This window comes from Eurytemora carolleeae, unplaced genomic scaffold, assembly GCF_000591075.1.
Source record: "Eurytemora carolleeae unplaced genomic scaffold, Eaff_2.0 scaffold156, whole genome shotgun sequence".
Lineage (NCBI taxonomy): Eukaryota > Metazoa > Arthropoda > Copepoda > Calanoida > Temoridae > Eurytemora > Eurytemora carolleeae.
This window is the reverse complement of record NW_019396479.1, coordinates 31,705-51,724: the sequence shown is the minus strand read 5'-3', so window position 1 is coordinate 51,724 and position 20,020 is coordinate 31,705. Positions and strand designations below refer to the sequence as shown.

The following is a 20,020-nucleotide window of genomic DNA, read 5'->3' as shown; positions in this document are numbered from 1 at the left end:
ATTCACAAATTAAATCCAATTAATTGATAAAATGAACCAAATATATTTTAATAATATCTCATAAATCACATTAAAATATGTCTCAATATGTCTTTGTTTGATAAGTAAAATATAATTCAGTCAACTTATTCTAAAGAGCATGGGTTGGGTTAAAATAACATTATTCAAAAATCAAATCTGCTTTTTAAAAAGTATCTAGATGAAACTTTTTTCTTAAAAACGGAAAATTCATAAATTAAAGAGTTTCCTTGGCGCTTGATTGGAGCGTGTAAAATCAATAAATAAAAATCTAAAACTCAATTTACGTTGGAAACTTTTGATTGTAAAAAAGCTTATCCTTGCAGCTAAGGTCTATCTAAACTTTTTCAAAACTTTTGAATTTGGAAGTTTAAATCGTTGAATTATTACAAGGAGCTGAACACTTGCCTAAAATCTAATTTTCTAATCCTTATATTTTTGCATCCTGATGTCGTAGACCTTTATTATTTTAAACCATGAATTCTGTTAGATTTATAAATGGCTTAAGCCATCTGACTGAACAAAATGGTGAATTTAAAATTAGAGTTTGAAGCAAGTATTTATTTCTTTTCAGGCGCTCTCATTGCTTAAAACATAGATTAATAACAATACAGATAGAACACGAGATGTCACCTTTTCAAGATTTAGGGGAAAACGTTCACAATAACCTTGAGACAAGAAAAAACGTGAATGACGCGTTAAATTACTAGACACAGATAGAGAGAGTCTGTTCTCCGTAACTCCTTTGAGCTTCTGCCTCAAGGTTATTGTGAACGAAAACCCATTAAATCTTGAAAAGACGAAATCTAGTGTTATATCTGTATTGCTTTTTATCTAAGGCTTAAAATTTTAATATTCAGTCAATGAGAAACGTATAATAGAACTGGTTAAAGAATAGGGAAATTATATTTGGCGTAGCTTAGTATTTAACAGTTCTGGATTCTATCAATTATTATAATTCTCTATCTCTGGTCTATTTATTAATTTACCCTTTCACTGTAGAATTCACAGGAGGTAACAATGAGAAAATTTATTACTTCGCACTTTTTAAATTTCTTCTACAAAGGATAGGACAGAAAAGGGTGGCGAGGGTAAAATATACTCTCGAAATAACTTCTCCAGTAAAATTACAGCAAAAAGCGTGTTTTTCGTCAATAATTTTGTGCTAACTTAGTGTCTAAAACCACTAAATGGTCTTGTCTTATGTCTATATGACAAATCTTTACCTGCTGGTCGAATTTTCGTAACAACCTTTATCAGTAGCGGATTCAAATCAATAATAAATATCCCCCGCGTCAAGGTTATTTCACAATTAAATGATGATATTCGGGAAAAAATATTTTTCTATTGAAATCTTGGTTTTGGTTAACATGCACTGATAATTATAATGAGTCAGCAGAAATTCAATAACAAATAGATTCTAAAAAAACATAAATATTTTTTTGTTAGAAATAGGGGATTTTAACTGTTATAATGGTAAACCCAGAGTTGTGTACGTTGAAAAGAAACTTGCGGATTTTCTTAAAATCTGAAGGGATTAAAACTGAATAAAATGAAATTATAAACCTTTTTTGTTTTTTTTAATAACAACTTTCTAAAAGATAAACTCTTGAACGTGTTTTAAATTATTACAAGGAAAATAATAATACTTTTTTTCAGGGACTTTCTGGGTCTGAGGCCAGCTCTGAAACAGGTCTGAATCGTCCCATCACCGAGGACGATAGTCTAAATATCGGTGGACGATCCTACCCGTCCCTCCCTCCTCACTACCCGTCCCTACCTCCTGCCTACCCCTCTATGCCTCCTGCCTATCCGTCTCACAACTTTGAAACCATCCTGGAGGCGCCGGAGAATATTCAAAAGGTATGCTTCACAAACACTTACTTGGAAACTTTTGAAAGTGACGGAATTAGTTAATCTTATTCTCTCCTTGCTGAATTAATAATAATTGGTAAAAATTAAGAGATTATCCAATGAGAGATGAGTTAAACTGAGACCGAACTTAATGAATTTGAGCTAGCTCGCTGAATCACTTGCCGCATTGGTTCAAATATTAAATCATCGATTCAAAGTTAAAGATTCATAAGGATTTAAATCGCTGATTTAGGATTTGAACCAGCTGTAGATACAGGGTGTTTCTCTACAACTGATATTTTTGATTTGCTTATATTTCAATTAAAACTACCTGATAATCTTGCAATAAATATATTAGTAGTTAAACTAGATTGGGACATTTACGGTTTAAGATATAGTTTAGCGACCTCTCCGATTTATTAGATTCGGTCTCTAATTATCAATTAAAACCTGAAGTATTTACCTATGTGAATGAGTTTAACCTTACATGTATTAGTTTTCAACTAGGTCAGCTTCGTTCTCATAAAAAACCTTGTCTTGGGACGGCTTAACCTTGTCATCAACACCTAGAATACAGCTTACGCGCGCAGTAGTAATTAGAACTGTGCGCTTAATCCTCTGCGCGCGGTACTTTGACACGTACAAGCCAAGCACGGTAATTAACCAACAGAGCAGCGTGAGAAAATATAAAAGATGTCCAATGTTTCATATTTTTATCAGGGGCATTTATTTTAAAGCAAACATATTGGAATTGTGAAGCTCCATCTTCTTCCCCCATCAAATTATTTTTGCAAATGAAATTTATATGCGAAAATAAATTAAAAACACACTCATTTGATTTTTGCATATCACACTCTCCATAAGAAAACTCTGGTTGCGCCAAAACTTCTGCTCAGAATAAAAGAGCTAATTGTGTATATTACATAGTTACAGTTATTTCTATATTTTTTTATTTGATTTTGACACTTTCCAGAGCTGATATTTTGATGCCAGATAGTTTTATATATTTGGGGGGAAGAAGCACTGGACAGTACCATGTTGTTGAAAATAATAATCAATATACAGACGCAATTTGGATTAATATTGCGTAATATACGCCTTATAATGAACCTTAATGATGAATATATTTCAAATTTTGAAACTTAGAAATTTAATAATTAAAACTTTAGCATGCAATCTGGATTATAATAGTTTAAATATGGTTCCTTGGAGCCCCCCACCTTATTTTCACTTACCCCCAAGTTTGTTGTATCAATTCAAGATGTTGAAACATGATCCCAAGGATTTAACACTAAATAATGAACAGTCACTTTAAGTGTTTATTTTGCTATTTATTTAACTAGATCAGGGACTCCCCGCTGCTCATAATTCCCTCAGATATCCTTGACAAGTTCCTTCCCCCTTCAATCCTTCTAATTTACCCCACCCGCCTTCATTCCCTCTTTTTCTGTAATTTGTAGCTACTAGCTACCTCGTAACTCAAGGTTTTAGGCTTGTAAGGAAGGATCATTATTTTATAACATTTGTTCTATCTATCTATCTTCCTATCTATCTTTCTTTCTTTTCTATCTATCTATCTATCTATCTATCTATCTATCTATCTATCTATCTATCTATCTATCTATCTATATTTTTATCTATCTAACATTATATATTTTTCATCTATTTATTTATCTATCTACTCTATTCTTATCTATATCTACCTACCTATACATCTAACCAAATACCTATTTATCTATCCAGCTATTTATCTATCTAACTATTTATCAATCTATCTTGTCTATGAATCTATCTACCTATGCCTGCCTATACATCTATCCGAAAATCTAATATCCATGTGTCTTACTTTCCATAAATTCATCTGTTTGACTATCTTCCTATATCTTTATCCTTAAGTCTGACTATCTATCTATCTATATATTTAGCTATCTATGAATCTATCTATCTATATATATGAATTGTTACATCTTTACTTCCTGTGTGTTTGTGGGAAAATATTAAACTATCTTCTATTGTTATGTTTACTAAGGTTTACTAAGGTTTACTAAGGTTTAATAAGGTTTACTAAGATTTTTTAAGGTTTACTAAAGTTTACTATGGTTTGCTAAGGTTTACTAAGTATTACTAAAGTTTACCAAGGTTTACTAAGGTTTACTAAGGTTTACTAAGGTTTACTAAGTTTTACTAAGGTTTACTGAGGTTTGCTAAGATTTACTAAGGCTTACCAAGGTTTACTAAGGTTTACTAAGGTTTACTAAAGTTCATTAAGGTTTACTAAAGTTTACTATGGTTTGCTAAGGTTTACTAAGTATTACTAAGGTTTACTAAGGTTTACTAAGGTACACTAAGGTCTACTAAGGTTTATTAAGGTTTACTAAGATTTGCTATGGCTCACTAAGGTTTACTAAGGTTTACTAAGGTTTACTAAGATTTACTAAGACTTACCAAGGTTTACTAAGGTTTACTAAGGTTTACTAAGATTTACGAAGGTTTAATAAGATTTACTAAGGCTTACCAAGGTTTACTATGGTTTACTAAGGTTTACTAAGCTATACTAAAGTTTACTAAGCTTTACTAAGGTTTACTAAGGTTTAATAAGATTTACTAAGCTTTACTAAAGTTTACTAAGGTTTACTAAGGTCTACTAAAGTTTAATATGGTTTACTAAGATTTACTGAGGTTTACTAAGCTTTACTAAAGGGACATTATTCATCTATTCATTCATAGATTCATTAGTCTTCTTCCCTCCACTTCATATAGTGATGAGCTTGAGCAAATATCGATTTAAGGGACACATGTAGAGGTGATTTCTAGTGACATGCCTGATTTACCACGGCACCCTTTAACCTTCCACTGCTCGGAATGAATGAGAAAACTTTCTGAAAAGGTTTTTTTTTCAATATTTTGGTTTTTACTTTGTGGGTTCTCTATAAACTGGCTTATGGATTTATTCACACAGAAACAACGGAGGAGTTGTAAGAATCTATCACTTTTCAAGCTACAAAAACGACAATATCTTCAACATGATGGATAAAGAAAAAAGGTTAAATACCGTTGTAAATTGACCTTCTTTAAAACCAGGTTCACTATGCATTATTTGCACTGCTTTGCGTATTATCAAAACTGAAGTCGTTAATAGGACACAATTCTGACCTTGTTGCTCAATTTTCGATAACATTTTTTTGATCGACCAACATTAGTATTATTCTAGTGAATTATTTATTCCAATCTTATACTTTATACTTTAAGTAAAACCTCATTTAAAACCTATTTTAGATACTTCATGTTATTAATGCAATATTTTCCAGGGGGGGGAGGGGGTGGGCAGCAATCATGGCATTGAAATGTATCTTTAAATGTAACTCCTAACAATTTGGATGTGAGTAATGATATAAAATTATACTTCTCAAAACCATTCATATTCAGATGCTTCATAGATAGATATATAGACATACACATACACAGATACACAGATACACAGATACACAGATACACAAATACACAGATATACAGATACACAGATACACAGATACACAGTTACACAGATACACAGATACACATATACACAGATACACAGATACACAGGAACAAGATACATAGATACACAGATACACAGATACACAGATATACAGATACACAGATACACAGAAGAAAGATACACAGTTACACAGTTACACAGATATACAGATACACAGATATACAGATACACAGATACACAGTTACACAGATACACAGATACACAGATACACAGATACAATGCATTGATGATGTCATCAGGACACAAGATTCAATTATATTACATATATGGATTTTACAAAAAATGTAAATTAAATTTGGAATTTGTTTGAAATGAAAATGACATTAAAATATTTTAATTAGCTTTTTCAATTTTCTAAATTTGGCAATACTAGCTTAGAATACTCCATACAGATACAGATACATATAAAGATACAGATACAAATACAGATACAGATACAGACACAGATACAGATACAGATTCGGATACAGATACAGATACAGATACTGATACTGCAGATACTGATACAGATACAGATACAGATACAGATACAGATACAGATACAGATATAAATACAGACACAGACACAGATACAGATACAGATATAGATACAGATTCAGATATACATGTACATGTTCAAATACATATACAGATATAGATAACACTCTCCACTAACTGCTACTATATCTTCGGTCAGTGTACTGCAAATTACTGCAGAACACACCGAAAGCTTAGTTGAGGGTGATAAAGATACATATACAGATACAGATACAGATACAGATAAAAAATTAAATTAAATAAAAAATAAGAATGTAATTATTTTTAGCAAAAATGGAATTTAAAGGGCTTTAGTATTTATGACGGACAAGCCCTCATTTATACTAAAGTATTAAAAAGAAATGAAGGCGGAATATTCATTGAAAAGTATAGTTCCCTAGTCCCTACTAGTATACGCTACCGGTTCATATACTCGTTCAAGTCTTTAATTAAATACCCCGCTATCTCTTTTAAAATCTATCTACCTATCTCTCAATCTATCTATCTCTCTATCTATCTATCTTTCTATCTATCTATCTATCTATCTATCTATCTATCTATCTATCTATCTATCTATCTATCTATCTATCTATCTATCTATCTATCTATCTATCTATCTATCTATCTATCTATCTATCTATCTCTCTATCTATCTATCTATATATCTATCTATCTATCTATTTATCTTTCTATCCATCTATCTATCTATCATCTATCTATCTATCATTCTTTATATCCATCTATCTATATATCTTTCATTGCATTTATCTATCTATCTATCTATCTATCTATTTACCCATCTAAGTTGATACCTAATACCTCAGTTTTAATTATTAATCCTGTAATCTTTATTCTAATCTTATTTACTAATTTTGACTCTGCAAGACTACAGAGTGTCAACAAAAAGGCTTATGTTTGAGTTTTCAAGGATTAATTCGGTGTCCAAAAATATGTTTTAGTCTACTAAGAATAGTGTGTCCACAAATATGTTTTAGTCTACTAAGAATAGGGTGTCCACAAATATGTTTTGGTCTACTACGAATAGGGTGTCCAAAAATATGTTTTAGTCTACTAATAGGGTGTCCACAAATATGTTTTAGTCTACTAAGAATAGGGTGTCCACAAATATGGATGAGTCTGCAAGGGTAGGGTGTCCACAAATATGGATGAGTCTGTAAGGGTAGGATGTCCACAAATATGGATGAGTCTGCAAGGGAAGGATGTCCACAAATATGGATTAGTCTGCAAGGGTAGGGTGTCCACAAATATGGATGAGTCTGCAAGGGTAGGATGTCCACAAATATGGATGAGTCTGCAAGGGTAGGGTGTCCACAAATATGAATGAGTCTGCAGGGGTAGGGTGTCCACAAATATGGATGAGTCTGCAAGGGTAGGGTGACCACAAATATGGATTAGTCAGCAGGGGTAGGGTGTCCACAAATATGGATTAGTCTGCAGGGGTAGGGTGACCACAAATATGGATGAGTCTGCAAGGGTAGGGTGTCCACAAATATGGATGAGTCTGCAAGGGTAGGATGTCCACAAATATGGATGAGTCTGCAAGGGTAGGGTGACCACAAATATGGATTAGTCTGCAGGGGTAGGGTGTCCACAAATATGGATGAGTCTGCAAGGGTAGGGTGTCCTCAAATATGGATGAGTCTGCAAGGGTAGGATGTCCACAAATATGGATGAGTCTGCAAGGGTAGGGTGTCCACAAATATGGAAGAGTCTGCAAGGGTAGGGTGTCCGAAAATATGGATGAGTCTGCAAGGGTAGGGTGTCCACAAATATGGATGAGTCTGCAAGGGTAGGGTGTCCACAAACATGGATGAGTCAGGAGTCTGCAAGGGTAGGGTGTTCACAAATATGGATGAGTCTGCAGGGGTAGGGTGTAAACAAATATGGATGAGTCTGCAAGGGTAGGGTGTCCACAAACATGGATGAGTCTGCAAGGGTAGGGTGTCCGCAAACATGGATGAGTCTGCAAGGGTAGGGTGTTCACAAATATGGATGAGTCAGCAAGGGTAGGGTGTTCACAAATAAGGATGAGTCTGCAAGGGTAGGGTGTTTGCAAACATGGATGAGTCTGCAAGGGTAGGGTGTTCGCAAACATGGATGAGTCTGCAAGGGTACAGTGTTCACAAATATGGATGAGTCTGCAAGGGTAGGGTGTTCACAAATATGGATGAGTCTGCAAGGGTAGGGTGTCCACAAATATGGATGAGTCTGCAAGGGTAGGGTGTCTTATGTTTGTCAAACCATGAATTATATCAAACATTTGTTGTAGGGTGTCCGCAAATATGGATGAGTTTCTTCGTTTCTTCATGAATTTCTCAATTTCTCATTTTATTAAGAGAGAAAGTGATGATGGTGGTATTTGGGAGTTCCCTCGAGCAAACCTTAGACTTCAAACTATACTGGGAGAAGGAAACTTTGGGAAGGTAAGTAATAAAAGTAATAATATAATAATAATAATAATAATAATAGTAATAATAATAATGATAATAATAATAAAACTGATACTAAGGTATGGAAAGCAGAAGCAGATGATATCTGTGGACTAAAAGGAACAAGATTTGTTGCAGTTAAAACAGTGAAAGTAAGTCTATCTGTCTGTCTGTCTATCTTCTAATACAGTGGAACCCATAAAACTGTGGAATAGGAAGACGACAGTTAACCTCAAATTATAATTTTTAATAATACAATGAACATAGAACAGTTTACACACTACACAGACCCCACTTCATGAGATTATTTTCAAGCCACTAGTAAAACTATTTCTTATAACAATATGAAGGATTGCATAAAGGTCTTCTATTTATTCTAAAAATGTTGTCAGATCCCATTGTATGTCCATTTTCTATCTGTATCTGTTGGTCAGGAAAAAATAGTTTTCTCGAAAATGTTTTTTCTTCATAAAATCCACTAATAAAAACAGAATTATTGTTGAGTCAATAATTTAGCAACAATAAAATTTTAAAGTTTTGGGAGAACGTGGCGTGGCGTGAAGCGCCCTAGGTGCCTATTATTATATCTATATAAATAAAAAAGTTGCATTGATTGATTTCTGGTTTATAATAGGCAGGAAGTTAGCCTGCTTTAAGCATGTGTTCTGCAAACATGCACGAAGATGGGGACGGGGGGGGCCTGAGGGGAGTGGACTACGGTGGGGTGTGGGTTGCAGGGGGTTATGTAATATTAATTATTACTACTTTCTAATTCAAACAACTTTTAGATTTACTTTTAAATTTTTTGGATGATTTAAAAAACACTTGAAAAATGATTTCCTAAAAGCATATTAAATGGGGTTTTAAGAAGCTAAAAGTAAATGATTTATTCCTTCAATTCTGTATTAGGAAGAATTTTTTTAATTTTATCTACGCTTGCGATATATTGCTTTATATTCATTAATAATTAATCAATTTCTTATTAAATTACTTACAGTTAAAGTTAAAGTTACGGAGATTTTTTGTGTCTTAGATATTGCTGATAATTTTGTTTATTTTGCTCAAAACATTTCTCAAAGTATACCCGACCACCTTAACATAGCGTTTTAAAATAACTATTTATCTATCTTTCTATCTTTATTTTTTATCTATCTAACTATCTATTTATCTATCTTTATTTTTTATCTATCTATCTATCTATTTATCTATCTATTTATATATTTATCCATTTATATCTATCTATCTCTAGCTAGCTAACTATCTATTTACACTTCTATTTATATTTTTTTCTATCTTGTTTTTATTTCTTTCTATCTATCGGTCTAGCTAGCTAACGATCTATCTATTTATCCATCTATTGATCATCTAACCATTCATCATATATCTATCTATCTTGAAGCCCTAAAGCAAACTAGGCCTAAATCAAAGTCATGACTTCTTTAAAGAAAATCTGACAATAATAGCTCTAGGCTCAGTTTGAATCAAATATTTCCCAATTGTTTACATTTAAAGGGATAGTTTCCGCTGAATGACATATATGTGCTAAAGAGACTGTACGCAAATTTCAAATGCTTCCTCCGTAGTAGAGTGTGGGTCTTATTCACAACAACATCCTTTAAACCTTATTCACAACAACATCCTTCAAACCTTTGAGTGCTCATTTATTTATCTACAAAAACGATTGTAGTTGATGAACTCTTTGTTTGCGAGCTGGGTTATATTCAAGAAATATTAATTTTTATTAAAATAAAGGTTTACGTTGAAATTTTCGAAAACCATGTTGGACAAAAATATTCGGAATGTTGAGTTCACATGGTCTGCTAGCGCACCCTCCATTTGTCCGGCAATTTGGACATTTTAGAGAAAACCACATGGTGCTCTCTGCACTCGATGATTTATCAAAGGTTTAAAGAGTACTGTTGTAAATCGGGCACTCCGATCTTTGCTTTGAGGGTCACTTGAAATGTGTTCGGTCCCTTTAATATGTGCTAAAAATATTTAAAAATTTTATGCTTGTACTTACGAGTTCGTGTGATAATTTTTTTTAACAAAAATAGCAAATCTCCTCCACCCTTCCTTCCCCCTCCGCCCTTCCTTCCCCCTCCCCCCAACTTCCCTTCCTCCTTCCCTCCTGCTGTGATAATACAGTGTCCTTGCTCTAATTCTGTTTGATTAAAAACACATTTATGATAATGCAGGCAGTTTAATGTATATTTCAGGATTGCATGGCATAAATTCTCTCATCTTCAATTTTTAAACCAAAATCTTCAATTTGGGTTTGAACAGTGGGAGGGGGGGGATAATGTAGTTTTTTGTCTGAGTGTTTTTTAATATTTTGTGTCTGAGTTTTTCAATGTTTTGTGTCTGAATTTTTGAATGTTTTGTGTCTGAGTTTTTCAATGTTTTGTGTCTGAGTTTTTTTATTTTTTGTGTCTGAGTTTTTCAAAGTTTTGTGTCTGAATTTTTTAATGTTTTTTGTCTGAGTTTTTTTTTAATGTTTTGTGTCTGAGTTTTTTTTTAATGTTTTGTGTCTGAGTTCTTAATGTTTTGTGTTTGAGTTTTTAATGTTTTGTTTCTGAGTTTTTTAATGTTTTGTGTCTGAGTTTTTTAATGTTTTGTGTCTGAGTTTTTAATGTTTTGTGTTTGAGTTATTAATGTTTTGTTTCTGAGTTTTTTAATGTTTTGTGTCTGAGTTTTTTAATGTTTTGTGTCTGAGTTTTTTAATGTTTTGTGTCTGAGTATTTTTAATGTTTTGTGTCTGAGTTTTTTAATGTTTTGTTTCTGAGTTTTTTAATGTTTTGTGTCTGAGTTTTTTAATGTTTTATGTGTCTGAGTATTTTTAATGTTTTGTGTCTGAGTTTTTTTTTAATGTTTTGTGTCTGAGTTTTTTAATGTTTTGTGTCTGAGTTTTTTAATGTTTTGTGTCTGAGTTTTTTAATGTTTTATGTGTCTGAGTATTTTTAATGTTTCGTGTCTGAGTTTTTTTTTAATGTTTTGTGTCTGAGTTTTTTTAATGTTTTGTGTCTGAGTTTTTTAATGTTTTGTGTCTGAGTTTTTAATGTTTTGTGTCTGATTTTTTTTATGTTTTGTGTTTGAGTTTTTTAAATTTTAAAATTTAAATAAAACAATGATTTTACAGTTTTAAACTTCAAGTCGACCTCTATTTAATATTTGCTGATCAATCTTATTTCTTTTCTTCTCTTTTTTTTCTCGACTATTTCATATATTTTTTTCTGATATTTTTTTCTGATTTATTTTTTTTTTCTCATTCTAAAAAACGGATTTTCGACGCAAGTTTTGGTGAAACCCAATTTTAAATTTTGAATTTATCAATAGAAAAACATTTTTATATCAATAAATTTTGGAGGGTCATTGAATTACGTCGAGTGTCTCTTTAAAAAGTACGCTACGCTCGACTAGAAATAATATAAGTTCTTAGTCTTATAAAGTTTGTGTAATACTTAATGTATAGAGATATATGATTATAATTAGCTTGAATTATCTAACTGAATCAAAGCTAATTAATCATCAATGATGTATTATATGTTTTAATTCCTATCTAATTGTGATATGAATCCTTGAAGAAGGGGGGGGGGTGGTTATTGGGAGAGGGGGGGTGTTATGGGGGATAAATGTTTTGATAATTTTTCCACCTTTTATAAATTTTTTAATTTTAAAAATATAAAAAGATTTAACAACAAAATGAAGTTTCAAAAAATGTGTACAATTTTGATTTATATGATTTAATTAGTATGATTGCGGAAAAATGATAGGTTGGGGGAGGGGGAGGGGGAGGGGGTTAAAATCAACTTCTTCCTTCATTAATAATGTCAAAGCACTGCATAAAACCATGAAAAAGGTTTGAAAGGCTTGCAAGGCTTAACAAAGATTGTTGTCGTCTCGTGTCGGTGTTTGATGATAATACGCAGCGGCATGCATAGTTAACTTTTACTCTTTTATACTAGCTGTCACATCATCTATCTATCTATCTATCTATCTATCTATTTATCTATCTAACTATCTATCTATGTATCTATCTATCTATCTATCTATCTATCTATCTATCTATCTTTCTATCTATCTATCTATCTATCTATCTATCTATCTATGTATCTATCTATCTATCTATCTATCTATCTATCTATCTATCTATCTATCTATCTATCTATCTATCTATCTATCTATCTATCTATCTATCTAGGAGGGTTGTGGAGGGAAGGATGTAGATGATCTGCTCCAAGAGATGAATATAATGAAAGATATTGGTCCACATCCTAATATTGTTTCAATACTAGGTGTCTCAACGTTACAAGGTAATGTTTATACTGGGAATTTACCGATCCGACATATTAAAGTATAAAATGAATTTTAAAACTGTTTAACCTGTAAATTGTTAAAAAATTGTTTTAATGTATTCAACCTCCCCCCCCCCACCCCCTTAAAATATACCAACACAGAGGTTTGATTTAGAGACTGTATGAATTGTTTACAAAATTCAAATTGTTTTTTTAGTAATTAATTTTCGAGTAATTTCATCTGAAGATTACTAATTTTCCATTTTCTTTTTAAGATTTTCTTTTTGATTGTATCACCATATTTTTGACACTTTTTGATTTTTCTGCAATTTGGATAAAGGGGGGGAAGGGGGAGGTTTAAAATGTATTTGATATTTAAAGGTTCGTAAATATTTTAAATTTAAATTTAAATTTTTTGATTAGTTGCATTATCATCCAGGCGTGCATTAAATATGCAAAGTTTTATATGCCATTAAATGTAATGCAATTTATTGTACACATATTTTGCAAAGATTGAATACTTTCATAATTTATTTGCAAATTTTGCACATATTTTGCACATTGTTTGCAGCATGAAAATAAACTCAATTTAACCTTTGTTTAAAACATTAGGAGGTAATTTAGATTAGTGGCAAATATAATGCAAAAACATTATAACTTTTAAAAATTTCATTATTTAAAGGGAGTGTTCGCAAAAAAATCCGGATTTATATCGGCCTTACATTCCTAGGGTATTAAGCGTTTTCAATAATTTTCTCAGTCTTGACTTGAAAGATAGATGTAAAATTAGCAGCTATCATATCTGACTTTTTTAAGGGTTGAACTTGACCCCCAGTTCAGTTTTCGCTAAAACTCCCTTTAAAACTTCCGAAATTCCGTTATTTTATAAAGAATACTGCAAATAGATATTTTATAAAGATGTTGCAAACAAAATACAAGATTGGCATCTTTTTTATTTTGATTTTCATTATTTCTAAACTTATGTTTTGTCATTTTTGTACGGTAAACTGCTGTATTAACAGATAATATGTTTAGAACCGTTCTTGTTGATTATGGAGTATGTGTACGGTACGGTAAACTGCTGTATTAACAGATAATATGTTTAGAACCGTTCTTGTTGATTATGGAGTATGTTATGTACGGTAAACTGCTGTATTAACAGATAATATGTTTAGAACCGTTCTTGTTGATTAAGTATGTTATGTACGGTAAACTGCTGTATTAACAGATAATATGTTTAGAACCGTTCTTGTTGATTATGGAGTATGTTATGTACGGTAAACTGCTGACCCATCTTAGAGAACAGAGAGCTAAACAATCATCATTCTTCACGTTCTCTAAGGTAAACATAAAGGGACCGTGGGCCAAATTTTGATCTCCGAATATATCATTAGAATTACCAATCACCTACTCACATATTTACAAACCTACCTATCACCTGATTACCTATCTACCTGGAAGCATACCTTTTACCTACTTAACTATAATATCTAAAAACCTACCTGACTCTCAAACCGAGGGATGGGCACTTTTTTACTGCGCTCGTTTGTAACTAAACAAAAGAGTCTTTTTTAGTTAACTGAATCATTGATAATTTTTCTAAAATTTTCGCACGTTAATGAAAGGTTTCGGAGATCTTTTTAAACTTACGAATTACTACTACTACCTACCTACCTCTCAACTTGGGACTTATTAATCTACCTACCTACCTCTCAACTTGGAACTTATCAATCTACCTACCTACCTACCTACCTCTCAACTTGTAACTTATTAATCTACCTACCTACCTCTCAACTTGTAACTTAATAATCTACCTACCTACCTTTCAACTTGTAACTTAACAATCTACCTATTTACCTCTCATCTTGTAACTTATTAATCTTCCTACCTACCTCTCAACTTGTAACTTCTTAATCTACGTACCTACCTACCTACCTCTCAACTTGTAACTTATTAATCTACCTACCTACCTCTCAACTTGTAACTTATTAATCTATCTACCTACCTCTCAACTTGGAACTTATTAATCTACCTACCTACCTCTCAACTGGGAACTTATTAATCTACCGACCTACCTATCAACTTGTAACTTATTAATCTACCTACCTACCTACCTACCTCTCAACGTGTAACTTATTAATCTACCTACCTACCTACCTACCTCTCAACTTGTAACTTATTAATCTACCTACCTATCTACCTACTTGGCTCTCAACTTGTAACTTTTTAATTTACCTACCTACCTTCGAATCTATCGTCTTACATAGCTAACCATCTAGGAGACGAATGATATGACTGAGTCCCTGACGGCCAAGGATTTGACTAAGTTTGCTTACGGAGTGGCCAAGGGGATGGAGTTTATCATCTCTAAAGGGGTAAGTGCTGGGTTCAATATATTCAAGATTTGATGGGTTAGAACATAGGGTCCAATATCAGCCGTGAAGAGTACAATGTATGTGGGACCAGTGCAGTGTTTGTCTATGGATACATTTGATAGATATGTTTTTTATATTATTTCTTTATTTTTTAACACTGATATGAATGGAAACAGAGAAAGGCTGTACAATTCCAAATTCTAACTCTTTTTCAAAAATAAATTATCGTACTTACTATGCATCCACCCCTTCCCCTCCCTAGCCCTCCTTCTCCTTTAACTCTATCATATCTGAACTATCCAGAAGGAGTATTAAAAACAAAAATGTTTATTTTGAATAATTACAAAAGATGCTTTTTTTTCCTCCTAAAAACCAAATTCTGTGAACGCCCCTAAAAGTCTAGATGATCGATTACAACAAATACAATACAATCCTAACACTAAACTTTTATCTGATTGTCGAACCATATTTTGATAAAGCTCCGCTATTCTTCAAATACAAAACAAACCTTTACCGAGCTAAACTGGACTTTTTAAACATGCCTTCATGAGCATATTATATTCCCGAGATAGATATTTATAGAGCATTCATACGAATTTGGTTGTCAAAAACCTCCAGTATAAAATAGCTTTCAACTTCGGGTATTCAAATACATTATTTATTGGACTAAATTTCATGTGACCCTCATAATATCAATGTTTATAATTTTTGAAAATGACTTTTTTCAAATGTGTTTTTTTGTAGAAAAGTGACTTTTTTTTTATTGCAGGATAATATTTAGAAAACTAGGTTCTTCTATTTAAACTTTTATTGTGGCTTTATCTCTGAGCATCTTCTCCTAACAGTATAAAACAAAAACAAACAAAAGTTTACGGATTTCATAATATTTTTTGCGCATTTTCAAAACTTTACAAAAAAAACTTTTAAGCAGAAATTTTTAAATCTTTGATCATTCATAAACCTTCGCTGGGATCACGCGAGATCCCACAAAAAATTTGGGCCTGATCGGTTCAGCCGTTTTGACGTTTATTGGATACAAACAAACAGACAGACTAGCCAATTTTATATATAGATTAAATAGATCAAATACCACTTTAGGAATAAGAGATATGATTTCAAATTAATTAATAGTTGGTAGGGGGGGGGTTAAATACACAAAGATTGTATCTAAGATTGAGATAGGAAATGGATCCCTAAAATTATCTTAATTTTATCCAACCTTATCTTTACGGATTAAGTATTGAGGAAAACAACTAAAAAATAAAATTGAAATAATGCATTTATCTGTGTTTATCTGTGTATCTGTGTATCTGTATATATATGTAAATATGTGTATCTGTGTATCTGTATATATATGTAAATATGTGTATCTATGTATCTGTGTATCCACGTATCCAAGTGTTCAAGTATCTGTGTATCCAAGTATCTGTGTATCCAAGTATCTGTTTATCTATGTATCTGTGTATCCAAGAATCTGTGTATCCTTGTATCCAAGTATCTGTGTATCCCTGTATCCCTGTATCCATGTATCTTGTATCCATATATAGCTGTGTATACGTGTATCCCTGTATCCATGTATCTTGTATCCATGTATAGCTGTGTATCCCTGTATAGCTGTGTATCCCTGTATCCCTGTATCTGTGTATCTCTGTATCTGAGTAGTTTAATCATTAATCATATTTCAATTCTTCCGCACATTGTTTTTTCTTCCCACAATGCTAAAAAATTATCATCATTTTGATGATAATTGACATTATAATTACAGCCTTAATAATAATTTAATAACATTATTTTTCATCATGTCTTGTTAAATTCCTTTAAACTGTTATTATTTTGTAACAAATCTTGTAATGATGTTTTTTTTCTAGATAATCCATCGTGATCTTGCAGCAAGAAATATTCTAGTGGATCAGAGTAAAAACTGTAAAATTTCGGATTTTGGACTCTCAAGGAATCTGAAAGATTTAGGTTGGACATTTTTTAAATTTACTTTTACCTTTTTTTCTCCAAAGTTTTTATTTTTATTTTGAAATCTAGGTGGAGAGATGTATGAACAGAAATCAAAGGGTGCTCTACCAATAAGGTAAAAAATAATTTATAAAAATCGAAATTTAATTATTCTACAACCAACATTACCGACCTATGATTCCCCTAACATTGGGACGTGAAGTTGCTTTACGTCCTTTGGGACAGTATGGTAAAATAACCACCCGCACTGCGAAGTTTTATGTAGAAAAAAATCGCGTATTTTTTCCAAATTCTTGTTTTGGGCAATTTTACTTAACCTAGCTTCGCTCTGTAAATAAAGTTTCCTAAAATTACCCTTAAAGTAGTTGTAAATAATTATAAATTTCATTTTACTTTTAATCATCTGCTTAATCTGCTCTTTTTCTCTTTTTTTGTATATCCTTACCAGATTCCGAGAATGAGAGCTCTCTCAATAAGAAGAAAAAACAATGATAAAATTAGTCCTGAGATCAATAAAAAGAAGAGATCAAGCATTGATCTTAATATCTACATTTCTAAAGTTTTCAGCTCTGAAGGTCAAAACAATAAATTGTATATGTAAATATTTGTCGTAAATTATGATATTAAAAATCCACTTTTAAGAAAAATATTGTGATTACTTTGACGCTTAGTTTTAATTTTTATTTTGTCCCTTTTTGGAACCTTGTCTGCAAAGAGCTTAGCTTAATTTTGATTCCTAATTTCTGCAATCCCTTTAGTATATATTTTTCGTTAGATGGATGGCTCCTGAGAGTTTATATTTCTCTGTGTTTACACCTAAATCTGATGTCTGGGGGTTCGGTATACTCATGTGGGAGATAGTAACCCTAGGTAAATATAAAAATATAAACATAAAAATAAAAATGTAATTAATGATAGCATAAAATAATATTAAAACTGTGAATCTTCCATTTTAACCAAAATACAAAATTTCGGAAAACTAAATAAAATAAAAAAGATGTTATATTTAGTTTATTCATTTTGTAAGTAGAAACTTAGTAATGTTTATAAGTTATTATAGAAGTGATAACAAAATATCTAATTTTGTTAAAAAACTAAAAAAAATGTTGACTACAAAGGTACTAATGGACCTGCGACAAAAAAAAATCAGATAAAATTTTTTTTTAACAATAATTAAACAATGATTAGGATCGACCCCGTACCCCGGTATGGGTGCCAGGGAGGTGATGCGGCGGGTCAGGGATGGATATCGTCTAGAACGACCGGCTCACTGTCATCCACAGCTTTACCATATCATCCAAACCTGCTGGTCAGGAGATATGAATAAACGTCCAGACTTTTCCGAACTAAGAAAGGTAATTGATTAATTGATTTTATCGATTGATTAAACGATCATTTGTAAGATTAAATGATCAAATGAATAATGATTAATTTGCTAAGAGTCGGATTGAAAATTTTAAGATTGATTGATCAATTAATGATCGATTGATCAATTTATGATTGATTGATCAATTTATGATTGATTGATCAATTTATGATTGATTGATCAATTTATGATTGATTGATCAATTTATCTATCTATCTATCTATCTATCTATCTATCTAGGACCTGGCTAAGCTGCTGGAGGATCAGCATGGGTATATTGATCTACAGAATATATCTGATACTAAATACTACTCCATGGATCAGAACCCGGATGAAGAAGAGAAATTGTAAATCCGAATCTAGGCCGAATCAGCACAATTTCCAGATTCTAATTTTTTTCCGGATTTCTGTGTTTATTTCTGGAACCTTAGATTTATTTCCGGAATCATTAGTCTACCTTTCCGGAATCTAAGGTCTGTTTCTGGAATATTTGGTTTATTTTGGGATCTTCATTTTCCAATTCGGATAAAAATATTAATAATAAGAAAAATCATTTCTAGAAAAAAAATCTTCCTTTGCCACAAAATTAAATTTTCGAATCCTTGTATCTTACAACCCGATGGTGTAAACCTTATACATTAGGTTGCAAAGATAAAGGGTTTGAAAAATCAGAGTTTGTGGCAATTAGAAAACAGCGGATCCCATTAAACAGCGGATCCCATTAAAATGTATTTTTTATATTTTCAAGATTCTTAAGAATCTACGCAAAAATTCTCCCAAAATTTAAACCAAGAAATTCAGCATTTGAAATTCTAAGAAATATTTTTTAATTTTTTTTTCAAACCTTATTTGATGTTTTTCATTATGACCGGAAGAGTTTCTTAACCTAAACCTGCAAATTCTGAATTTTTGTAAAACTTTCTTCGTGTTTTTATTTGTTGTTATGTCATTTTTAATTATCTTTCACGAAATCTAAAAAACTGTGTATAGATATTTGAATATACAGAATCTTAAAATCTGAACTAAAAAACTCCAATTCGAATTTTTTCAGGAAGTTTTTACTTATCCTTTCAATTGATGTAATCTATTCGTTAATGTAAAAGTTATATGTAAAAATTAACTTCATTTTCAGCATTTTATTTATTATTGTTAAAAACCCTGATACGTCCAATGAAACTTTAAAAAGAAATTACCTTAAAAAAAAATCAAGGAATCACCTGTGATAAACGAAATTAAAAACCCCTTTTATGTGACAAATCTGGTCATAACTAGATCTATGTGCGCGAAAAATTCGCAAGCACATTTTGAAAAAATTGTCTAGTCCTCTGCACTCTAGTTATTTTTTGTACCCGGAATCATTGTTAAATATATATATTGATATAAACTTAATTTTTTATTTTTTCCTAAAGTAGAGGGATACGTTTGCGTGTACAGAGACTGTAAAACTATCAGAACTCATGACAAATAAGATCTGACTTAAATATAGCATTTTATTTTCAGCAAGGTTCTAATGCAAGGAAAGTTAATTGCAGTTGCGTATACTCTACGTACATATTGAAACCAATTCTCTCTGAGCGGAAATTGTAAACAAGAAAAGATGCATCAGTGTTAGTTTAATATCCAAGGGGGTTAAAAGCTAT

At 31.7% G+C, this 20,020-nt stretch overlaps 1 protein-coding gene across 1 annotated transcript in view; it reads left to right on the top strand.

Moving 5' to 3' along the window:
• Positions 1 to 18,981, top strand: part of LOC111704028 (tyrosine kinase receptor Cad96Ca) — a 29,377-nt gene extending 10,396 nt beyond the window's left edge. The window contains exons 7-17 of the mRNA XM_023476137.1: positions 1,678 to 1,881; positions 8,284 to 8,370; positions 8,457 to 8,528; positions 12,578 to 12,689; positions 13,913 to 14,013; positions 14,951 to 15,046; positions 16,915 to 17,014; positions 17,084 to 17,129; positions 17,790 to 17,884; positions 18,203 to 18,369; positions 18,621 to 18,981. Coding sequence (XP_023331905.1) covers positions 1,678 to 1,881; positions 8,284 to 8,370; positions 8,457 to 8,528; positions 12,578 to 12,689; positions 13,913 to 14,013; positions 14,951 to 15,046; positions 16,915 to 17,014; positions 17,084 to 17,129; positions 17,790 to 17,884; positions 18,203 to 18,369; positions 18,621 to 18,731 — 1,191 coding nt within the window. The 3' untranslated portion in view covers positions 18,732 to 18,981. The remainder of the gene's footprint in view (positions 1 to 1,677; positions 1,882 to 8,283; positions 8,371 to 8,456; positions 8,529 to 12,577; positions 12,690 to 13,912; positions 14,014 to 14,950; positions 15,047 to 16,914; positions 17,015 to 17,083; positions 17,130 to 17,789; positions 17,885 to 18,202; positions 18,370 to 18,620) is intronic.
• The last annotated feature ends 1,039 nt before the right edge of the window (positions 18,982 to 20,020 follow it).